Genomic DNA, 23061 nt, shown 5'->3' with positions numbered 1-23061 from the left:
AGAGAGCTTTGGGGAGGGCCCAGGCAGCTGAAGGCACAGCCACCAAAGGTGCAGCAATTAAAATGGGGGAATGCTCAAGAGGCCAGAATTAGATGAGTACAGATGTCTCAGACGGTTGTGAGGCTGAAGGAGATAAGAGAGCTAGGGAGGAGGCGAGGCCATACAGGGATTTGTAAACAAGGATGAGAATCTTAAAATTGAGGTGTTGATAAATCAGCGAGCACAGGGATGATAGTTCAGGGGACTTGGTGCAATTTAGGACAGCAGAGTTTTGGATGACCTCAAGTTTACAGAGGGTAGAACGTGGAAGGCCAGCCAGGAGTGTGTTGGAATAGTCAAGTCCAGAGGTAATAAACGCATGAATGATGATTTCAGCAGCAGATGAGCTGAGTCAGAGGCAGAGTCGGGCGATTTTTTTAAATTTTATATAGAGATACAGCACTGAAACAGGCCCTTCGGCCCACCGAGTCTGTGCCGACCATCAACCACCCATTTATACTAATCCTACACTAATTCTATATTCCTACCACATCCCCACCTGTCCCTATATTTCCCTACCACCTACCTATACTAGGGGAAATTGCTAATGGCCAATTTACCTATCAACCTGCAAGTCTTTTGGCTGTGGGAGGAAACCGGAGCACCCGGAGGAAACCCACGCAGACACAGGGAGAACTTGCAAACTCCACACAGGCAGTACCCGGAATTGAACCCGGGTCACTGGAGCTGTGAGGCTGCAGTGCTAACCACTGCGCCACTGTGGGGGCCACCACGACTCCTCGCCGCCGCCGGTAATATTGGGCCAGGCCCTCCCAGTTTCAGGGTGCATTGCAGCCCTCTCCTGGAGGCATCTTCAGGCCGCCCCCCACCCCGAACCCTGGGGGAGAACAAAATCCAGCCCGTTAACTCTGTTTCTCTCCGCAAGCTGCTGCCAGACTTGCTGAGTATTTCCGGCACTTTCTGTTCTCATTTCACGTGTTCAGCCATGCATGGTTAAGAGAGAGCATTAGCTGACGTATTGAGCTCCAAAATGGCAGCACTGGCGTCAAAGCAGCATTATATATTGATTGATGTCATGATCTGCCTACTTAGCATACTTCCTGTAGATGCTCACTTTGTGTGCTCTAATGCTCTGGGCCCGACCCACACCAGAAGTGTGCATGTATATTGCGGATGCCATTCTGGACCTCAAAGGCCTTTTACCACACCCAAAAAATGAGAGCTATGGATCTGAATTTTGTGCCAATGATCTCTGAGAAAAGTCTAATGCCTGGATATGCAAACTGAAGGGGATATAAAAACATGCTGTTACGAACAAAAACCTTCAGAATCCAAAGTTTCCTGCAAGTTCCTCTCCAAGGCACACACCATCCTAACTTGGAAATATATCGCCGTTCCTTCACTGTCGCTGGGTCAAAATCCTGGAATTCCCTCCCTAACAGTACTATGGGTGTACCTACACCACATAAACTGCAGTGGTTCAAGAAGGCGGCTCACCACCAGCGACAGCCACATCCCATGAACGAATAAAACAAATTATTAATTGTTTTCTAATATTTCAGAAAATCTAGTTCATAATGTTAATTATTTTAATTAAATACTACCTTCACAAATCTTACTGCAGAATAATAAATCCAAGTGATGCAATTTGAGTCTCCACTGCCAGGACCTGATTTTTCTGGAACATTCCATCTGTAGATCTTGACTTGACCTAGAATAACACGATACACCCAATTGAAATGAGAAGTACAAAATGGTAAAAAAAAAACAGAAGAAGGTGGAGAATGCTTTACAAAGGTAAAATACTTTCTTGCACAGATACCCTGTGTAGATTGCATTTTATGATAACAAATACAACAGTGAAGAACAAGCCTCCCTAAAATTAAGGGTTCAAATAGTCAAGGTACATCAGTAAAAATGATTAAGTTAAGGCATAAGAAGGAAATCTGAACATTTTCATCCAAATGATAATAGAGCTGTATCATAACCTAGCAGGGAAAGCCACTGAACCTGGGTTAAGTTAATACAACAACTGGATCTGTTTACAGGGAGGCGGTAGCATAGTGGTAATGTCAGTGGACTGGTAGCCCAGAGGCCCAGGCTAATGCTCTGGGGACGTGGGTTCGAATCCCACCAAAGCAGATGGTGAAATTTGAATTCAATTAATAAAATCTGGAATTAAAAAGCTAGTCTAGTGTGACCATGAAGCCATTGTCGATTGTTATAAAAACCCATCTTGTTCACTAATGTCCTTTAGGGAAGCAAATCTGCTGTCCTTACCTGGTCTGACCTACATGTGACTCCAGATCCACAGCAATGTGGTTGACTCTTAAAATGCCCTCTGAAATGGCCACTCAGTTCAAGGGCAATTAGGGATGGGCAATAAATGCTGGCCTAGCCAGCGACGCCCACATCCCATGAACGAATAAAAAAAAAGGGGGGAGGCTGTTGTAGTAGATTTGATCTATAAGAAAGGAATAGACTTTCTTGGGCTCAATGGCCTTTTCCTATTCCTAAAATGTCTTATATGCTTATTAATGGGTAAAGTTTATCACAATTATATTTTGAGAACATTGTTATAGAGTACATTCCATCCACTGTTCTGAATGACCTCACAAATCACTAATAAATTGAATAGCAGATGACTATAAAATGAACTTTAATAGTTTCAAAATACATCATTTTGGATGTACAATATAAGCAGTTACTTCTAGAGAAGTAATTCTGAAGGAAATATATTTTAAACTGAAGGTAGTGAAGAAGCAGAATTGTGCTACATCACTCACCTGGCTTGGTAACTGGTACTTTGAGATGTTTACCACTGTCTACCTCTTCAGCACCATGTGGGTGTATACAGTACGGCTTGGAAGCTAAGTTCTTAAATATAACCATGATAATGTCACCAACTTCTGCTCGAATGATTGGACCTAAGTGTATAAGATTATATAAAACAGTTTTGTTAATTGTAATCAGACAGTTGCAAGCACAACTCACAACAGAGACCTTCAGTAAGCTAAAATCTAATGCACTTCCTAATTAATCTTCCTGTCAGTCGTGATTTAGCAAAAATCCATTCCCTTGGTGATATATATCTTTCCTCCACAGCAATCTATTTGGGCATAATTTTAATGAGCCATCACAAAGCCATTGTACCACCTTTGCTCAAATCACTCCATACATACTCTGTCAGTGAAAAAACATTTCACCGAGGATAAATCCGACAGCCCTCCCACGGTTTATGACCAACATGCTTCTCCTTGGTGCAGACAATGGTTTGTATCCTAGCCTGTGTCTTGTCCTACTGAAACAAGTAATTCTGAAGTGAATGTCTGATGATTTGCAACAGGGGCCTAGGATGAATGCAGTTTGATTTCCTCTTTATGATGGAAGTAGAGAGAATAAATGTGTGCCATTTTATAAAAGACAACCCAGGTTTCAGAAGGTTCTTTTGAGAATAGGTATACGAAAAATATATTTTACCAGGTGAATCTTCTACTGCTTCTCTACATAAAAGCAGAAAGTACTGGAAATACTCAGCAGGTCTGGTAGTATCTGCGGAGAGAGAAGCAGAGTTTCATCAGAACGGTTCTGATGAAAGGTCACAGATTGAAACGTTAACTCGGTTTCTCCACAGATGCTGCCAGACCTGCTGAGTATTTCCAGCATTTTCTGTTTTTATTTCAGATTTTAGGCATCCGCAGTATTTAGCTTTTATTTTACTGCTTCTCTACATGTCTGGCTGTAAATAAAGGAGAACTTTCAGAAGGAGGAAGTGGGTATAAAGAATATTGTGGTACCAACTACGCTTTTCTGTTAAGTTGTAGATGGTGTTCAACACAATGATGCCAAGTTGGCTGCAACTGGGATACATGCTTGTTACAGTGCATTGTGAAAAGCTATTACTGCCTCCGTTACCTTAGCTGTCCTGGAGAATGTAATTAATTTCTTTCAATATTGAGTTGCAGTGCAGGTTTTGCTGGAAGTAGCATCTTCTTGCACTAAGCCCGAATCATGGACTTCTTCCTTTGTTAGATCACAACTATTCTTCAACTTAAGTATCTTTCAGGGCTTGGTGATGTAGCTAGTTTAATGCTGCAAGGCACCGGACTTGCTCCCTCTTAGTGGTGGGTTCCTGATCAAGGGAACTAATAGCCCTGGGAGACCACCCTGAATACTTAAGAAAGGTTCATGGACAGAAACCTGCACTGGTTCTTAATAGTGTTACACTGTTAATAGAAGTGCTATTATGGAGGGAATTTTAATCCCTAAAAACAAGCGGGCTTGGTTTGGGTGGAAGGTTAAGATGTTAAAAATCTGAATCCTGACCCCAACCCACCCACTTCTGGTTTCATTAGAGGCAGAACAGAGGTTGGGCAACTAATCCACTCACAGGAAACAGACTGGCCTGGCAAGTTAACTATTATAGTAAGGCTGCGTGCCTCATATTTATCCACCATTTCAAATTCAACCTTGGCTGGCCCGTTTTCCCAGACCTTGGAAAACCCGACAGCTAAAGAAAGGCCAAGAACTGTTGGATCCAGGAGGTAAATGTCTTTTCACTTATCTGCTGGATCCAGTCTACCTTGCTTGCCAACACCCCTGTGATGGAAACCCCTGCCAATCTCCCCATGACCTACCCCTGAGACCTCCAATTAACCCCTTCCCCACCCCAAGCCCTCCAATCTCTCCTCCCACCCACCTCACCCCAGACTCCGAACGCTCAGGCCTCTGATCTCTGAGCACCCCCACTCTAGAATCGGACCCACCTCCCCCCAACCTCCAGTGTCTGGGTTTGAACCCACCCCCACCTGGTCTTGTGATTTCTTTTCCAGCGTTCCACACCTGACTGGAAGCCAAACCTGTCAATCAGGCTGACTTCCAGGTAGGGAATCTGTCAGTGATATCACACGCATGCTGTGGAGTTAGTGTGCAGGGAAAGACAAACTAGCGAGTTTCAAGTATGCTCCCAAGCATCCTGCCACCAGTGGGTCAAGAAGTTAAAATTCGCCCCATGAGTCTACTTCAGCAGTAAAGTGGTTAAGGCAGAAACTCCAGGCCTGAGAGTCAGTAGGGTTTTTAACCATTTTTAATAAGGTAATTGTCTGTATACGTGGAAGCGGGGGGAGCCTCCAGCCTAAATCAATCAGTTTCACCTTGTTACAACGGATGCATAGATCAAATTGTATTTCATTTTACATGTGGGTACTGCAACTATTAAATATGAAGTATTTAACCTCCAAAAACATATTTTAATTTTAAATTTAGGAGAAGAGCACATTTGTGCAATACCCAGATTAATGATCAGAAATCTCCCCTGGATTGTCATCCTAAAGACTGCAGAATGTCATACCCAGGATCAGTTAATTTGTGAGAGTTAATTTTTTAATTCAATACCGAGTATTTCCAAATGCTGTTCTTCTGGTAGCCTTATTTTTTGCGTGGTAAACGTTCCATCTGTAAACTCCCTGTAAACAACCTTTTTGTACTTTGACCCGATTTTACCTTCCCCTGTACCAACAAACACATGGCCATAACTGAAAAAACACAAAATATGACAATTAGCAAACTTTTCTTTGATTATTTTTAAAATTTCATCTACTGCATAATTTTATTTTATGAAAGCTAAAAATGCATTTTCAAAGTTATTTCATAAAAACGATATTTCAAACAGTATTCAGTAAACAGTTTTTCATAAATATTACAATGTCATATCAGAAAAATGTTCTACACCACCAAGAAATATTTATAAGTGCAGAAGTCTCCGTATACATTTAGGATCCCTGGGAAGGGAACACATGTAGGAGGTGTCTGTGTGCCCCCGTCAGTGGTAACTGCACTGCCAGCATCCTATGTGTTGGGATGATGTCACTAGGGGTCTAACATCTCCATTCCCTCTGTCTGTCGGAGAAGATAACACATAATCATCGGGAGTGAATGAAGACCAGAGGTGGGCTGCCATTGCTGCTTGTCCTTACACCAATGGAGCAGGCAGCCATGGAGCTGGCCGATCCACAGGATGGAAGGAGTGTTGCAGATGGAGAGACAGGGGTACCATCCCAAGATAGTAAGTAATGTCTACATGGGGAACAATGCTGTATTTCCAACGATGGAACCATGCTGCTCATCGGGCATCTGGCGCACACAGGGGTCTACATCATAGGGGTGTCTGCAATGGAGGGATGGCAGCCCCTTGACCTCTACATGTCTTTGTTCTGTCATGCAGGTCAAGCTGTGCCAAATCAGACATTAATGGAATATGCTGTGGATCCTGCCACCTCTGAAGAGGAGGGAGGGGCCTCAGAGGGTCAATCAGCACCTCATACTCCTCTCCCTTCCACCAGCACAGATACATCCACCTTGGTTGGTTTGCACACGAGTTTAGATCTGGGCACAGAATCTGGTGAGCACAGCACACATGCGCCCGAGCAGCTGACAGAGGATGTGACAGCCCAGGCCTCTGACGGTTGGAGGACTGTGGGAGGCCAGGCCCATGCTGAGCCCCAGGCTCATGATGTGCCTCTGGTTTCGGCAGCAACAAGGAAAATGCTGGAGCTGCAGCAACATCTGGCAGAGATGCCAGAGGCAATGCGTGCCCAAGCACGGTCAATGAAGGAGTCCATCCAAGCCTTGACCTTGACATTGACTCTGACTGGTGCGCGAGTGGCCTCCTCCATTGAGAGGTTGGCAGATCTGATGGAGAGTCACATCCAACAGAGCACTCAGTGCCTGCTGGACATTCGTGCAGACCTCCATACCCTCGTCCTGACCATGGGCACAAGGCAGCAGTGGCAAGGTGACAGGGGACCTCTAGTCACCACCAGGTCCTCTGTCCTCTCAGGTCATCAGGGAGGCAGAAGTCTGCCTTGATAAGGAGGAGGAGCGAATGCCTCCCGCAGCCGGGGGCTCCTCTCAGGGTGCTCCTGGTGCAGGCAGCAGCTCCTCTGACTCTCTGCCAGTGTCACCAGTAAATCTAACATCCCAGCCGAAAGAGGGCAATACTGTTTCTTTGCAGGAGGCCCACAGCTTGCCGTGGCACCAAGCCCTAGGTATCCCAAGGACAGCTGCCAAGGTCATCTGTAGCCACGGGACACCAAAGTCAGCAGGTAACCTCCACTTCAGCTGACAGCACATCGGCAGCAGCAGCGGCAGTACCAGATAGGAGTTCACCCAAGCAAATCAAGAAGTGTACTGAGAATCATTGGGTTTTCACAGGTGAACATTTGTCTATTACACCATCCTCCTCCATTATGACTGTGACTAAATCTTTACTGATAGACATGGACTCCCCCCCACCCTCTTTTTCCTCCATAGAGGGCTTGACCTTTCACTGCATCCCAGCCTCGAGTAAAAAGCCGCAGGCGATCGCAGATTCAGCAAGGGCTCAACTCTAGAGCCTCACTAGATCAGCTCTGCCTGAATGTGCAGTAAGACAAAGCATCGTTAAGGAAGGAATGGAGAAAGATGGCTGCACAAAGGAAAGTCTTGCTTGGATAAAGCACAAGGGCCATAAAGGATCAGTTGAAATGTGAAAGTATAAGGGCATCGCGAGTCTCCCTTGCAAGTCTCTCATGTCCAATGTCACGTTACCCCTGGGGTTCTTCATTTGGCCTAGCTTGTCCATCTTCCTCATCAATCCACTGCTCTCTTTGCAGGTCAAGGTTGTGCAGCACACAGTAAACCACAGACCATCGCCAGGGCATACTGAAGGGCTCCACCTGATTGATCTTCATCTCATCTTTATCAGACCAATGGTCTGCTCAATGGTAGCTCACGTTGTCCCATGGCAGACATTGTAACTCTCCTCTGCATCAGTGTGCGAGTTCCCCACAGGCGTCAGTAGCCATGTCCTCAGTGGGTAGCCCTCGTCTCCACAGGATCCATTGCTGAAAGCTTGAGGGAGGGCAATAAAGTTCTGGCACTTGGGACTGCCTCAAAATGTAGGCATCAAGGCAACTTCCCGGTAAGTGTGTGCAGACCTGCCGGATCTGTTTATGGTGGTCGCATACCAGTTGTATATTGAGCGAGTGGGAGCCCTTCCTTTTGATGAAGGCCGCTGGCTGGTGTTCCGGAACCTTGATTGCCAAATGCATGCAGTTGATGACCCCCTGCACCTCAGGGATTCAAGTGACGGCCCCGAAACCAATGGCCCTCTCTGCTCGTGAGTTGCGAACTGTGTGGAAGCGCACATAATCTCCCGCCCTCCTGAACAAATCATTGGTGACCTCCTTGATGCACCAATGTGCCATGGACTCAGATTCCACACATGTCCTCTGTGGATCCCTGGAATGATCTGAGTGGTGTAGAAGTTCAGCACCACAGTGACCTTCAAGGCCACTGGCATTATTCCCACCCAGTCCCCTAGGCACAGCTCATTATGCATCATTGCACACAGGTCAGTGACAGCCTCCCCGGAGAGCTGTAGTCTTCATTGGCACTGCCTCTCGGACATCTGCAGGTAGTTGAGCGGTGATCTGTACACCCTTTCTGGAGGGTACCCCTGTCTGTAACGGCCACCTCCCTCATTCTCTCTTTCTTCTTTGCCCTTCTGGCATGTCCAGAGGCTGCTGAGATCCCTCCTGTGGGCTCATAGTTGGTTGTGGTGCCACTGCAGGTGCCTGGCCCTCCCTCCCTCTCAGGTGTGCTTTGCCTTCAAACGGGGTCCCCGAGGCCTGGGTGTATATGAGTCCCATGATAAGTGGCCTCTCCCTTAAAGACAATCTTCCCCTGCCAATGTTCCCCTCTTGATGCTCACACTTGTGACCTTTGCCCAGGTGTCACTTCCCTGTTGCCCTTTTGAATTGTCCCCCCCACCCCACCACAGCGCAGCCAACATTCCCCTCATTCCTTGCACGCTAAGCTCAGCCCTCCCTTCGTGGCCCTTCCAGGCTCTTGATGTTTGCCCTTCCAATAGTCTCCCCTTCCAGGCAGCCATGATCTGATGCCTCAATGTCGCCTACTTGAAGGAGGCGAGACTCTGAAGCCCGTGAGACCCATGAGCCATTTATAAATTGCATCTGACACATAAAATTGCTTTCAATTGGCCATTTAACTAGCTTAATTACTTGCCTGCTGTGTCGCCATTGTCCTTCGCCTTCTACGTTTGCCGCCATGGACACAATCGGGATGGGACGTCATGACGTCAGACTTCCTGTCCAACATGTCCCGTCCCAATTTTGTGTTCCCCCGCACCTCCCCACCCATCTACATTGTTCCCTTAAAATTCAGCCCTATATGTTTAGTTTAGTTTAGAGATACAGCACTGAAACAGGCCCTTCGGCCCACCGAGTCTGTGCCGACCATCAACCACCCATTTATACTAATCCTACACTAATTCCATATTCCTACCACATTCCCACCTGTCCCTATATTTCCCTACCACGTACCTATACTAGGGGCAATTGCTAATGGCCAATTTACCTATCAACCTGCAAGTCTTTGGCATGTGGGAGGAAACCGGAGCACCCGGAGGAAACCCATGCAAATACAGGGAGAACTTGCAAACTCCACACAGGCAGTACCCAGAATTGAACCCAGGTCACTGGAGCTGTGAGGCTGCGGTGCTAACCACTGCACCGCCATCATTTCCTAACCACCACAAAATTCCCTTTTACGCATCCTATTGTCTGTTTCACCCCAACCACTTCTAAAACACTTACCCATGCTTTCGGTATTTCCAGCTTCGACTTCGCCAACATTCCCTAGGTTACAATCCCAAACTTCCCTCTACATAGATTCCAACTCATCCAGAACTTCACCACCAATATTCTATTCCCCAAACTACGTTCTACTCACTCATCACCCTGTCCTCACTGACGTTCAGTAACTCCCTTCCAAAGCAATGCATCTAAAATTTTCTTCCTGATTTAGTAGTTCCTGTGTGGTCTCCACCCACCTTACAGCAACAACCTCCTCCAGCTCAATTATTCAGGCTTCCAATACGGAGATCCTACAGACATCCCTGTCCATCTGCCCCATCTATTGGTAGAAGAGCTTTCAAGGCTCTTCACCCTACACTTCGAAACTCTCTCCTGTGCCCCTCCATTTGTTGCCACTCTCCACCTTCAAAAGCCTCTCAAAACTTAACTTTTCAAGCACGATTTTGGTCATTTCCCTCAATTCCTCAACTGTTCAATGCTTATTTTGTCTCTGTGAAACACCTTGAAACCCAAGTACAAATATAAGAAATAGGAGTAGGAATTGTCTAGTTGGCCCTTTGAGCCTGCTCCGCCATTCAATAAGATCATGGCTGATCTTCTACCTCAACTCCACCTTCCCGCATGATCCCCATATCCCTCGATTTCCTTAGTATCCAAAAATCAACCTCTGTCTTGAACATTTTCAACAACTGAGCATCCACAGCTCCATGAGGTAGAAAATTCCAAAGATTCACAGCCCTTTGCATATTTGAGTTTCCTTCCTTTTTGCAAATAACTGAGTAAAAGATTGGTACCACCTTTCTTCTTCAGTTGCATTGTGTCTTTCCAGCTCCCAGCTCCTGTCAGGAGAATAGTCCCACTCAATCTCCACTGCGGCAATGTAGTATGTTCGGATAGTCTCATACATCTGGTCCGGGATACTTTTATTGCAGTTTCTAACATGATACATTTGTTTCATTCCACCCATATAGTGATCAGCTGTCCGGCAGATGACCTTAAATGTACCTGAATTAAACAGTTTAATTCAAATTTTTAAAAAGTTAAACTGTAACAGACTTTGAAAAGCATAGTGTTATTAAGCTTCAAAGCTAGAATTGGGACTTTGAAACTGTGATTTTAGTCTATTTCCCCATTCCCTCATCCTTGCACTCACTGGCTGAATTCTCAAAATATCCATTCTGCTGAACACAATTTTGTGACAAATGCAGCCAAACCTTCAGCTATATTCTGATCTTTGGGTCCAGGTCTAATATAGTCTTAGATTTCAGGTCACATTGTAGAAAACTTGTATACAAGGCCATCATAGAACCACAGAAGTTTACAGTACAGAGGAGGCCATTCGATAGAACATCTCCACTGGCTCTTTGCTAGAGAAATCCAGATCTAATCCCACTCTCTTGCTCTCTCCCCATTGGTCTGGATTTTCCATTGTTTCAAATATTTATCTAATTATCCCTTAAAGTATTAATGCAAAAGCATCTGGATCAACAGTGATTATGTTAGCACTGGAAGCAGGAAGAGGGAGAGGGAAGGACTCTTACCAACATCATCTGGTTGCATGAAGACTGTCGCGGAAGTATGAGGAAACACATTTAATACGTCACGGGTTGTCCCTTTCAGGTGGAATGTGTTGCCTTGAAAGTAAACTCCATGCATGTCAATTTCAGTGCCAAGTCCAATCAAATGCCATGAAACATTGTCACCCTTGCACATCTCCAGTCCAGGCAAGTTACCAAACATGTAACCATTGATGGCTAAAAAATGATTATAAGCGTATTATTACACAGTAAAAAGTTCCATAATACTTACTACTTTAAACATTTACCAGCAGAAACCATGTAGATGTTGGATTGTAGTGGTTGGTGAGTTAATGCAATATGCCAGGGTAATGGGAGGAATATTCATTGCCACAGGTATTTATGATCCCTTGTCATGGCATGTGAGAGACAAAAGAAAGAGGGTCTTTAGGTCCTCTAGGGAAAGGAGGGAGAACTCCTTCTACACTGGAAATAAGCATTCCACAAACATTTGGTACTTCCCAAAAATCACCTGAAATATATTCTATTTTAGAATTAGAATATTACAGCGCAGTACAGGCCCTTCGGCCCTCGATGTTGCGCCGACCTGTGAAACCATCTGACCTACACTATTCCATTTTCACCCATATGTCTATCCAATGACCACTTAAATGCCCTTAAAATTGGCGAGTCTACTACTGTTGCAGGCAGGGCGTTCCAACGCCCCTACTACGCTCTGAGTAAAGAAACTACCTCTAACATCTGTCCTATATCTATCACCCCTCAACTTAAAGCTATGTCCCCTCGTGTTTGCCATCACCATCCGAGGAAAAAGACTCTCACTATCCACCCTATCTAACCCTCTGATTATCTTATATGTCTCTATTAAGCCACCTCTCCTCCTCCTTCTCTCCAACGAAAACAACCTCAAGTCCCTCAGCCTTTCCTCGTAAGACCTTCCCTCCATACCAGGCAACATCCCAGTAAATCTCCTCTGCACCCTTTCCAAAGCTTCCACATCCTTCCTATAATGCGGTGACCAGAACTGCACGCAATACTCCAGGTGCGGTCTCACCAGAGTTTTGTACAGCTGCAGCATGACCTCGTGGCTCCGAAACTCGATCCCCCTACTAATAAAAGCTAACACACCATATGCCTTCTTAACAGCCCTATTAACCTGGGTAGCAACTTTCAGGGATTTATGTACCTGGACACCAAGATCTCTCTGTTCATCTATACTACTAAGAATCTTCCCATTAGCCCAGTACTCTGCATTCCTGTTACTCCTTCCAAAGTGAATCACCTCACACTTTTCCGCATTAAACTCCATTTGCCATCTCAGCCCAGCTCTGCAGCCTATCTATGTCCCTCTGTACCCTACAACATCCTTCGGCACTATCCACAACTCCACCGACCTTCGTGTCATCCGCAAATTTACTAACCAACCCTTCTACACCCTCTTCCAGGTCATTTATAAAAATGACAAACAGCAGTGGCCCCAAAACAGATCCTTGCGGTACACCACTAGTAACTAAACTCCAGGATGAACATTTGCCATCAACCACTACCCTCTGTCTTCTTTCAGCTAGCCAATTTCTGATCCAAAGCTCTAAATCACCTTCAACCCCATACTTTCATATTTTCTGCAATAGCCTACCGTGGGGAACCTTATCAAACACCTTACTGAAATCCATATACACCACATCCACTGCTTTACCCTCATCCGCCTGTTTGGTCACCTTCTCGAAAAACTCAAGGTTTGTGAGGCACGACCTACCCTTCACAAAACCGTGCTGACTATCGCTAATGAACTTATTCTTTTCAAGATGATTATAAATCCTGTCTCTTATAACCTTTTCCAACATTTTATCCACAACCGAAGTAAGGCTCACAGGTCTATAATTACCAGGGCTGTCTCTACTCCCCTTCTTGAACAAGGGGACAACATTTGCTATCCTCCAGTCTTCCGACACTATTCCTGTCGACAATGACGACATAACGATCAAGGACAAAGGCTCTGCAATCTCCTCCCTGGCTTCCCAGAGAATTCTAGGATAAATCCCATCAGGCCCAGGGGACTTATCTATTTTCACACTTTCCAAAATTGCTAACACCTCCTCCTTGTGAACCTCAATCCCATCTAGCCTAGTAGTCTGAATCTCAGTATTCTCCTCGACAACATTTTCTTTCTCTACTGTAAATACTGACGAAAAATATTCATTTAACGCTTCCTCTATCTCCTCTGATTCCACACACAACTTCCCACTACTATCCTTGATTGGCCCTAATCTAACTCTAGTCATTCTTTTATTCCTGATATACCTATAGAAAGCCTTAGGGTTTTCCTTGATCCTATCCGCCAATGACTTCTCGTGTCCTCTCCTTGCTCTTCTTAGCTCTCCCTTTAGATCCTTCCTGGCTAGCTTGTAACTCTCAAGCGCCCTAACTGAGCCTTCACGTCTCATCCTAACATAAGCCTTCTTCTTCCTCTTGACAAGCGCTTCAACTTCTTTAGTAAGCCACGGCTCCCTCGCTCGACAACTTCCTCCCTGCCTGACAGGTACATACTTATCAAGGACACGCAGTAGCTGCTCCTTGAATAAGCTCCACATTTCGATTGTACCCATCCCTGCAGTTTCCTTCCCCATCCTACGCATCCTAAATCTTGCCTAATCGCATCATAATTTCCTTTCCCCCAGCAATAATTCTTGCCCTGCGGTATATACCTGTCCCTGCCCATCGCTAAGGTAAACCTAACCAAATTGTGATCACTATCACCAAAGTGCTCACCTACATCTAAATCTAACACCTGGCCGGGTTCATTACCCAGTACCAAATCCAATGTGGCATCGCCCCTGGTTGGCCTGTCTACATACTGTGTCAGAAAACCCTCCTGCACACACTGGACAAAAACTGACCCATCTAAAGTACTCGAACTATCGTATTTCCAGTCAATATTTGGAAAGTTAAAGTCCCCCATAACAACTACCCTGTTACTCTCGCCCCTGTCGAGAATCATCTTCGCTATCCTTTCCTCTACATCTCTGGAACTATTCGGAGGTCTATAGAAGACTCCCAACAGGGTGACCTCTCCTCTCCTGTTTCTAACCTCGCCCATACTACCTCAGTAGACGAGTCGTCAAACGTCCTTTCTGCCACTGTAATACTCTCCTTGATTAACAATGCCACACCCCCCCCTCTTTTACCATCTTCTCTGTTCTTACTGAAACATCTAAATCCCGGAACCTGCAACATCTATTCCTGCCCCTGCTCTACCCATGTCTCCGAAATGGCCACTACATCGAGATCCCAGGTACCAACCTATGCTGCAAGCTCACCCACCTTATTCCGGATGCTCCTGGCGTTGAAGTAGACACACTTTAAACCAACTTCTTGCTTGCCAGTGCCCTCTTGCGTCCTTGTAACCTTATCCCTGACCTCACTACTCTCAACATCCTGTACACTGGAACTACAATTTAGGTTCCCATTCCCCTGCTGAATTAGTTTAAACCCCCCCGAAGAGCACTAGCAAATCTACCCCCCAGGATATTGGTACCCCTCTGGTTCAGGTGAAGACCATCCTGTTTGTAGAGGTCCCACCTACCCCAGAAAGAGCCCCAATTATCCAGGAAACCAAAAAATTTCCTAGACACTTATCTTCAATAATGTAACCTTGGTTATAAACCTTATTCACAATTTTTTAAAGGTTTAAATAAGTGTCTAAAAAGACCTGATACTAACATGCCCAATCAGTGCTGAGCAGCAAGGCAACAGAATGTTGAACTATCGAACCAAATCACGAGAATACAAGCCTGGGGAGGTCATGATAAACTCTACAGTGCTCTGGTGAGACCACACCTTGAGTATCAAATCCAATTCTAGTTGCTGAGACACAAAAGAGGCATTCAAGCATTGAAGCAGTGCAGAGAAGAGACAGGAAGCTGATCCCCAGAGCGATGAGTGGAAAGAGTGGAGAAATTTAGGCTTTTCAGCCTGGTCAGGAGACACTTGAGTGACGATCTTAAGAGTATTGAGAAAATTGAAAAGGTAAATCTGGAATATTACTTCAGAACAAGGGGACATAAAAGAAAATAAAAACTTGCATTTATTAAGTGCCTTGCACAACCTCAGGCCATCCCAAAGCACTTTACAGCCAATGAAGTGTACTTTTGAAGCGTAGTCAATGTTGTAATGTAGGAAATGCAACAGCCAATTTGTGCACAGCAAACTCCCAAAAACAGCAATGTGATGATGACCAGGTAATGTTTGTTTTTGTGATGTTAATTGAGGGATCAATATTAGCCAGAACACCAGGGATAACTAGCCGCTCTCCTTTGAAATAGTGACATGGGATCTTTTATGTCCCACTTGGAAGGCAGATGGGGCCTCGCTTTAACATCTCATCAGCAAGATGGCATCTCCGACAGTGCAGCACTCTCACAGTACTGCATCGGAGTATCACCTTAGATTTTTGAATCCAAAACGTCTGACTCAGAAGACTACTACCAACTGAGTCTGGCTGACACATAGGTTTTAACCAGTAAAAGTTAATTTTAGAACCATCAGGAAACATTTCAGAAACAATTTTTTTTAAAAAAACAATTCTTTCATAGGATGTGGGCTTCGCTGGCTAGGACAGCATTTATTGCCCATCCCTAATTGCTCTCGAGAAGGTGGTGATGAGCCACCTTCTTGAATCGTTGCAGTCCATGTGAGGTAGGTACACCCACAGTGCTGTTAGGAAGGGAGTTCCAGGATTTTAACCCAGCGACAGTGAAGGAACAGCGATATAGTTCCAAATCAGGATGATGTGTGGCTTGGAGGGGAACTTGCAGGTAGTGATGTTCCCATGCATCTGCTGCCCTTGTCCTTCTAGTTGGTAGAAGTTGTGGGTTTGAAAGGTGCTGTCGAAGGAGCCTTGGTGAGTTGGTGGAAGTTACTATGAAGGTACTTTAGGGTCTTTTTTGATAGATGGAATTTAGGTGGATTGAATGGCCTTCCTCACCTGTAACTACCTTGTGATATTATTTACATCTCTACCTCTCACTATCTGTTTTACAAGTGGAATTCATTTAAATAAAATGGGCACTGATTGGACGAAAATTGGCTCAAAGGCTGCTTTTCCATAAAATTCAGTGACATATGTAAAGACTGACATATCTGTGCTGACGTCAGTTTCTAATATATTTCAAAGTTTGAAGAGCACCATTGCAAAATACAATGGCTGCCAAATTCGGGTCCATGGTGCCAGTAGTTTCGGTCCTACAGCAGCTGATTTAGTAGAAAAATCATGTCTGCACCAGTTCTGCCCACTTCTGGCACGGCCGCTCCAATTGTCATCTGGAAGTATGCAGAGCAAGCACACTGTGACGACACTCAGAGTCTAACACTGATTTGACACCTGACCTGCTATTTTCAGCATTGCTGCTTGAATTAATGCCCTCTTTTAAATACGCATAGTTGACCATGAGTTCAGCTACATGAGAAATCCCCACCAGCGCTACTTAAAGGGATCATCATCCAACTTTCAGGTTAGTTGCTTATTATTTTCTACTGGCCTTGCTGAGTTCTTGGAAGTAGCAGTGTCTGGAGGAATTCATAAAAGTTGGTAAAGTGCAAGGGCTCTGAGCACACCAATTGCTCCCAGTCATGGGGACTATAATAACAGCCCCCCTTGGGTTGCAGCATCAGAGAGAGATGGAACGGAAGCAGCAAAGAAGACAAGCTGTTCATGGAGGGAGGGAGGAGGCGGAGAAGGGCTCTCAACCGGAGGCCTTGCCCACCTAGGGTTTTCAGGGAGCACTTCTACCTGTACATATGCCAGGAGCTGTGTGTTCAGAAGTTGCACTTTACCAAGGAGGTGGTCACTGAACTGTGCCACCTGACCTGCAGCCTCAGAGCAGAACAATTAACCCCTGTAATTGACAGTTAATTGCCCAGTTAAGGGCCTCAATTGGTGGCAGGGCGGGAAAGTTGTTCACAGGCCTTCCCGCCCCGGACTAAAATTTAGCGGAGGTGGGATGGTGGCGGAAACCCCCACCGCCACCATCCCAATCAATTATATGCTCTCCCCGTCTCCAAACCAGCCACGAGGCCAGATTCCAGGAGTTGACCTCCCCCAGCACCTGCTTCTAATTCCTTCAAAGAGTGTGTCTTGAGGGCATCCCCCCCCCGACCCCCCACCCCCCACCACCACTGAAACATGGCCTCTCTCTTTCTGTTGACTGCCATCGTTAAGGTCTCCAGTGCCATATCCATTCAGAGCCCACTCAACTTCCCTGGTGCTCCATTTGTTTAGCTTCTACTTGCAGCCAATTGCACTACAAGCAGCAGCTTCCTTATAACGAGTACAGCTCCCATTTAAAAGGTGCAGGCTATCTGGTCCACATGGCAGCCATGCAGGCTGCTGGGCTCCCTGTTGAACTTTCATCCAGCCAGAAGTGCAGGTCATGCTCTGCTGAATGCTACCATCATGCTAATGAGGAGACAGCATGACCTTCTATGGGACAAGGCATGGATAGATCACGAATCGCAATCCCCATGCCCGAAAATGGGAGAAGACCAATTTTTAGCCCCTGATGTGATGCCATAAAACCAGTTAAATTCAATGAACAGACATTTTCTTTATAGTAGTTACAAGTTCAGTATCAATCATCACAGAGGTGCAAGCACTAGATGTCAGAAAACAGTTGAAGTTTGTTGAGAATGTTGTGAAGTAGCTTTGAATTACCACAGTGGGAAATGAGTGTTTGAGGCCAGACCAAAAGGACTGATAATTCCTAAAGCAGCAGTTTTAAAAAAACGGTCAAAGAGTTTAAACCAAGAGATTATTACAAAGGTCACCCCTCACCCTGTGCAGATGATCCAAAAGTACAGCTCTTGCAGCATCCTCTCCACCACTTCTCTTCTCTCTACTCCAGATAGTGACTTAAGTTTTCATGGGTGATGCCCATTTTCACGTGTAAACCTAGTCAAGGAGTGCCAGCGTACTATTTTGCCGTGTCGGATAGGGGAAAAAATTCAAGCCATATGGTGGCCTCACCTCCACTATCCAATATGGATCACTGGAAAGCCATCATATGTAAAGTCTATTCTGCTCTTACACTTACCCAGAGACAGAGGTCAATGAAGCGTTGCAACTGCAAACTCAACAAGATCTAGTAATCAACCAAGAGCTGTTGAGCCTGCATGACTCAGCAGCACACCTTATAGAACATTCTGGAACATTCACCCATTGAGCCACCTTTTAAAAAAAAAAGATGTTTCCTCTTATATCACCCGCTCTTTCCAATCAATAGAAAATTTTCCAGCAATACAGGAGGCTTATGAATTCCACTTTGTGCACATGCTTTACTGCCACCATTCTCTGGCAGCATATTTAGAGGCTCCCTGTTGTACAAGTAATGCTAGTACTGCACTATTACACACTAGCATTGGAAACACTGACAATTCTCAATGAGCAAATCTATAAATGGAACCATTTAAAATTTAGATTTTCACCGACCATATATTATTGAATGTGGCATGGCAATGCGCCAACATAGTGTTCAAACACAACAATGATATTCCCATGACAAACACGCACCATGCATTTTGTTTGATTCTTGAAATTCTTCATCCTCCAGATCGACAGCAGTAGCATTTTGAATGAATGTCTCCAAATTCTTTGAGAGATACCAGCTAAGATTCTCATCAAAAACTGTATACAGCAAGTAAAACTCCTGGTCGATGCCTTTCTACAAAAAAAATGTAGACATTAAATGGAAGAGAACTTTCATGCTGAAATTTGTGGAAACCTGCAAACCACCAACATTACATATTTAGTGTCACTCCAAATGAGAAACACAAATGAATTGCAGTACACTGTGCTACTGTAAAGGTGATTATGACATGGGACTAGGTGGATAGATTTGCAAACAAAGGCAGTGCAGATATTAACTCTGTTCAGTTACTACAGAGCTGCAAATGGCCATGTTCAGATCTACTGACAAATAATTCAGATTTATTTGTAGCAACCAGAAATCTAAGCAAGGCAACTAAGCGTGGCTCATAATGCCGTAGCGGAGGATGTGAGGGGGTGGGGGGGTGGGGGTGGGTAAAGGAAAGAAAATACCAAATCAAAAACAAGTTCAGTACAAGGCTACATTTCACGAAGGTGGAGTTATATGGTTCAATTTATAAGGAACAGAAAGAGACACTTCTCAGAAATAAGAACCATAACATTAAAAATAAAGAGCTATCAAAAGCCCTCGCAATTAAGAACAATATTTTACAAGATCTCCCCCCTTCCTGGAAGAATGCAAGGGCTGTGGACAAATAGTTAATGATCCGTATCTAAATTCAATAACACACAATAAAAAAGCATGATGATTAACAGATACACAATGTAAGATGCCCTACCACAAACTTCCCACTGCAAAAAAGAAAAAAAAAAATGCTTGGTTACATGAAAGGAATTACAAATAATAATCTTCTAGGGCAAGGAAACCAACAAGCTCCATGGCTCTTCGTAGTCTATGGAAATATTGATTTAAATAAAAACTAAAAATGCATATGCACAAAAATTAATCGCAGCAACTTTTGTAACTTCCACAATATGCTCACTCACTGAACACAATGGGTGGAATTTTATGCTGGCAGCAGGGGTTTCGACATAGAGGGAAACCGATGCCAAGATCCCCACATTGTCTCTTCGACAGAGTCAGGCACTTACCTTCCGGCCTTCCATGGGATTTAGGACCCAGTCATCGGAAGTGCCAGCCTTGCAGAGCTGCCGGCCAATCACAGGCCACAGCTGCAGCACCACCGCATAGGTGGCCAGACACTGAGGAGCAGCACTGGAACCAAGCTCAAGGTAGGTCAGGGTGGGACAGGTCTCATGGAGTGGGGGTTGCAGGGGAGAGTGGTTGGCAGCAAGAGCAGGAGGGTGGCTCTCAGCGGATTCGCCCACTTCCCAATGCCAGGACCCTCATGTAGGCACTAAGTGCCTTTGAATGAGGGACACCCCTCCCCACCGCAGCCAGAAAGCAGCCTGCACGGTTTTTCATGCCGTGCTTCCCATGCAGAGACATGGCCGCCCTCCGTATGGGTAACTGCGGCTGCAGTTGGAAGAGGACCTTAACTAGGGATTAATGACCCAGTCGAGGGCCTCAATTGGCAGCGGACCGGGAAGGCCGTTCACAGGCCTTCCCACCCCGGACTAAACTTCGGCAGAGATGGGAAGATGGGATGGTGGCGGAGATGGGATGGTGGCGGAGATGGGATGGTGGCGGAGATGGGATGGTGGCGGAGATGGGATGGTGGGGGAGATGGGATGGTGGGGGAGATGGGATGGTGGGGGAGATGGGATGGTGGGGGAGATGGGATGGTGGGGGAGATGGGATGGTGGGGGAGATGGGATGGTGGGGGAGATGGGATGGTGGGGTGCCCCCCCAACCCCGGCCACCATCCTACCCTATTATATGCTCTCCCCACCTCAAACCTGCTGCTGGGGAGAACATAAATTTGCACCTTATATGTAAATTGCTTATTTTCTATTAATGTAAAATCATTACTAGCCCACTCAAAACCAATAATATATTTCTTTTCTATCTCCTTCAAGCCTACTAAATAAACATCGGATAGGGGCAGAATCCAATTCCACCGTGGTGATGAGACACTTCAATCAGAATCTAAGCCAGTGGATAACACGACATGTCTTGTCAACGCTGATTGACACATCTTTGTTAATTGAGTAAATGCTTGCTAATTTAGACAATTTTGTTTTTTTCTAAGTTCATTTTTAAAATTTTATATTATCTAAAAGATAGTATTTAATTCTAAGGCCTCAATATTTACATGAAGCAGGGGAGGGTGCAGAAAAGTTTGAAAATGGCAGAAGAACTCCACAAAATGTATTTATTGGATCCACTTCCTCCCCGGCAGCTGGCCAAATTGAGAGCATGGCTGGTTGCCTGGAAGGAAAAGCAGTGGCAGGAAGTCAGACAGTTCCAGGCAATCAGAGGGTAGGAAGTCAGCAATTGTGTTGGCCAAGAGAGAAGTCACAATTGGCAGTGGGGAGGCCAAAGACTTCCTTGAAGGGCAGCGGAGAACACTCCTGCTCCTACTGGCCTACAAGGACTGCTTAAAAAGCACTTGCTGCTGTTCAATATTCAGTCCATTAACACCTTATCAGTACTAATGCTTTGTCTTTCAACACACCATTAACATATTGTTTGCCTTTGCTCCATGACCTTTTGGTCAGCTATGTGGCCTTGTCCAATCTGCACCTTCTCCTTTGTTATCTCTTGCCCCACCCCCACCTCACTTGCTTATAACCTGTGACATTTTTAATATTTGTCAGTTCCGAAGAAGGGTCACCAACCCGAAACATTAACTCTGCTTCTCTTTCCACAGATGCTGCCAGACCTGCTGAGTGGTTCCAGCATTTCTTGTTTTTATTATTAAAAAGCACTTACCTTGTGCAGCTGACATTCCAATCTATCTTTCACTGTCAGGTAACCTGACCCCAGGGAAATCAGCACAGAAGCAGTAAATTTTAAATTGGACTCCCAGTTGCACCGTGGAAACGTATTTAAATAAGTTAATGAGGTGTTCCACCTCTCCATGGCAGGCCACAAAATCCACTGTCGTTATAAAGATGGCGGGCACATGCACATGTCTATGTGTTGGTGATGTGTTCCCCATATTTAAGTATTTAATTCCCCCTCACGCTATCTTCTCCTACCTATTGTGGAGACCTTTAATATTGAGCCCTATTATTTTAGGATTCTATGATAGATAAATTACATTGACTGTAGTGAACGTAGCTATCAAATTTGATATGGCTCTTTGAATAATTAGTGACAGCTAATATTCTGTCCATGACTTTTAACTTTCCTGGATGTTCATAGGCTTTTCATTCACAGATAAAATTTTATGATACAATACATTTAGGTTTCAGCAAGGCTTTTGATACTGTGCCACATATGCAATTAGTCCACAAGGTATAAAGACATGGAAAAGTAGGAAGGCTTCTAAGAGGTGGATTGAAAATTGGCAACCTCAAAAAAGCAAAAAGTTGTTGATGAATAGAGAAACATCCACATAGCCAGAGGGTACTTGCAGAAGTGCCAGAGGGATCAGCACTGGGGCTATTGTCGTTTACAACTGTCTGCATAAATGATCTGGAGCTGGGGACAGAAACTTTTTTTAAAATTTCAAATCATACCAATTTGGGGGAGTGAAACAAACATTAAAAGGAAAACCAAATGCAAAAATATTTGTACCGGGTAGGAAGGTGGGCTAAGAGGGGCAAATAATATTTAAGGCCGATTCCCCGATCACTAAGAAAATACTTGAGAAATCACAGAGCACACGAGTACTCCTACATTGGTAAAATGGTCAGCTGACTTTTCCAAATTTGCCACAGTCAAATTATTTAAGTATCTGTGGTGAGGGTAATACATATTTTCCATAAGTGCAGGGAGTGCTATGGCAGTAGGTCGGAGTAGAATTTTAACTTGCATCTTCCAGTTGTTTGTGAGATCGCCAGTCATTATTGTCCTGTTCCCTCATTCGAATTCCAGTCTATCCTCTTTCTCCCCATTTTCCTAGTTCACTTAACTCAATGTTTTTGTATCACAGCTGGATTTTGCACTCAGGTAATCTCTAATCATGGCTCAATTTAACTCAAAGGTCATAATGCAGAGACCACAGGAGCTTGAATCCTCCTGCAATTAGGGATTTTTAAAATAAATGAAGTAACAAAGCAGAAAATGGTTAAAAGAAATTGCTCACCTGAAACAAAATATAATTGTATTGGATTTGAACAGTTCTATACTAAATCTTTAACAAAATTGTAAAAATTAAAATCTGTATCGCAAATCTAATAAGTCAAACAATGCAGC

General features: G+C 44.8%; 1 protein-coding gene across 1 annotated transcript in view; it reads right to left on the bottom strand.

The window, feature by feature from the left end:
* The window catches only part of LOC137371427 (ferroxidase HEPHL1-like), a 118185-nt gene that overhangs the window by 23261 nt on the left and 71863 nt on the right, over positions 1-23061 (bottom strand). Inside the window, exons 10-15 of the mRNA XM_068034009.1 lie at positions 18759-18909; positions 11198-11410; positions 10454-10661; positions 5395-5534; positions 2787-2927; positions 1605-1711 (exon numbers count right to left, since the gene is read on the bottom strand). Coding sequence (XP_067890110.1) covers positions 1605-1711; positions 2787-2927; positions 5395-5534; positions 10454-10661; positions 11198-11410; positions 18759-18909 — 960 coding nt within the window. The remainder of the gene's footprint in view (positions 1-1604; positions 1712-2786; positions 2928-5394; positions 5535-10453; positions 10662-11197; positions 11411-18758; positions 18910-23061) is intronic.

This window comes from Heterodontus francisci, chromosome 6, assembly GCF_036365525.1.
Source record: "Heterodontus francisci isolate sHetFra1 chromosome 6, sHetFra1.hap1, whole genome shotgun sequence".
NCBI classification, from domain to species: domain Eukaryota; kingdom Metazoa; phylum Chordata; class Chondrichthyes; order Heterodontiformes; family Heterodontidae; genus Heterodontus; species Heterodontus francisci.
This window is presented reverse-complemented; position numbering and strand designations above follow the sequence as displayed.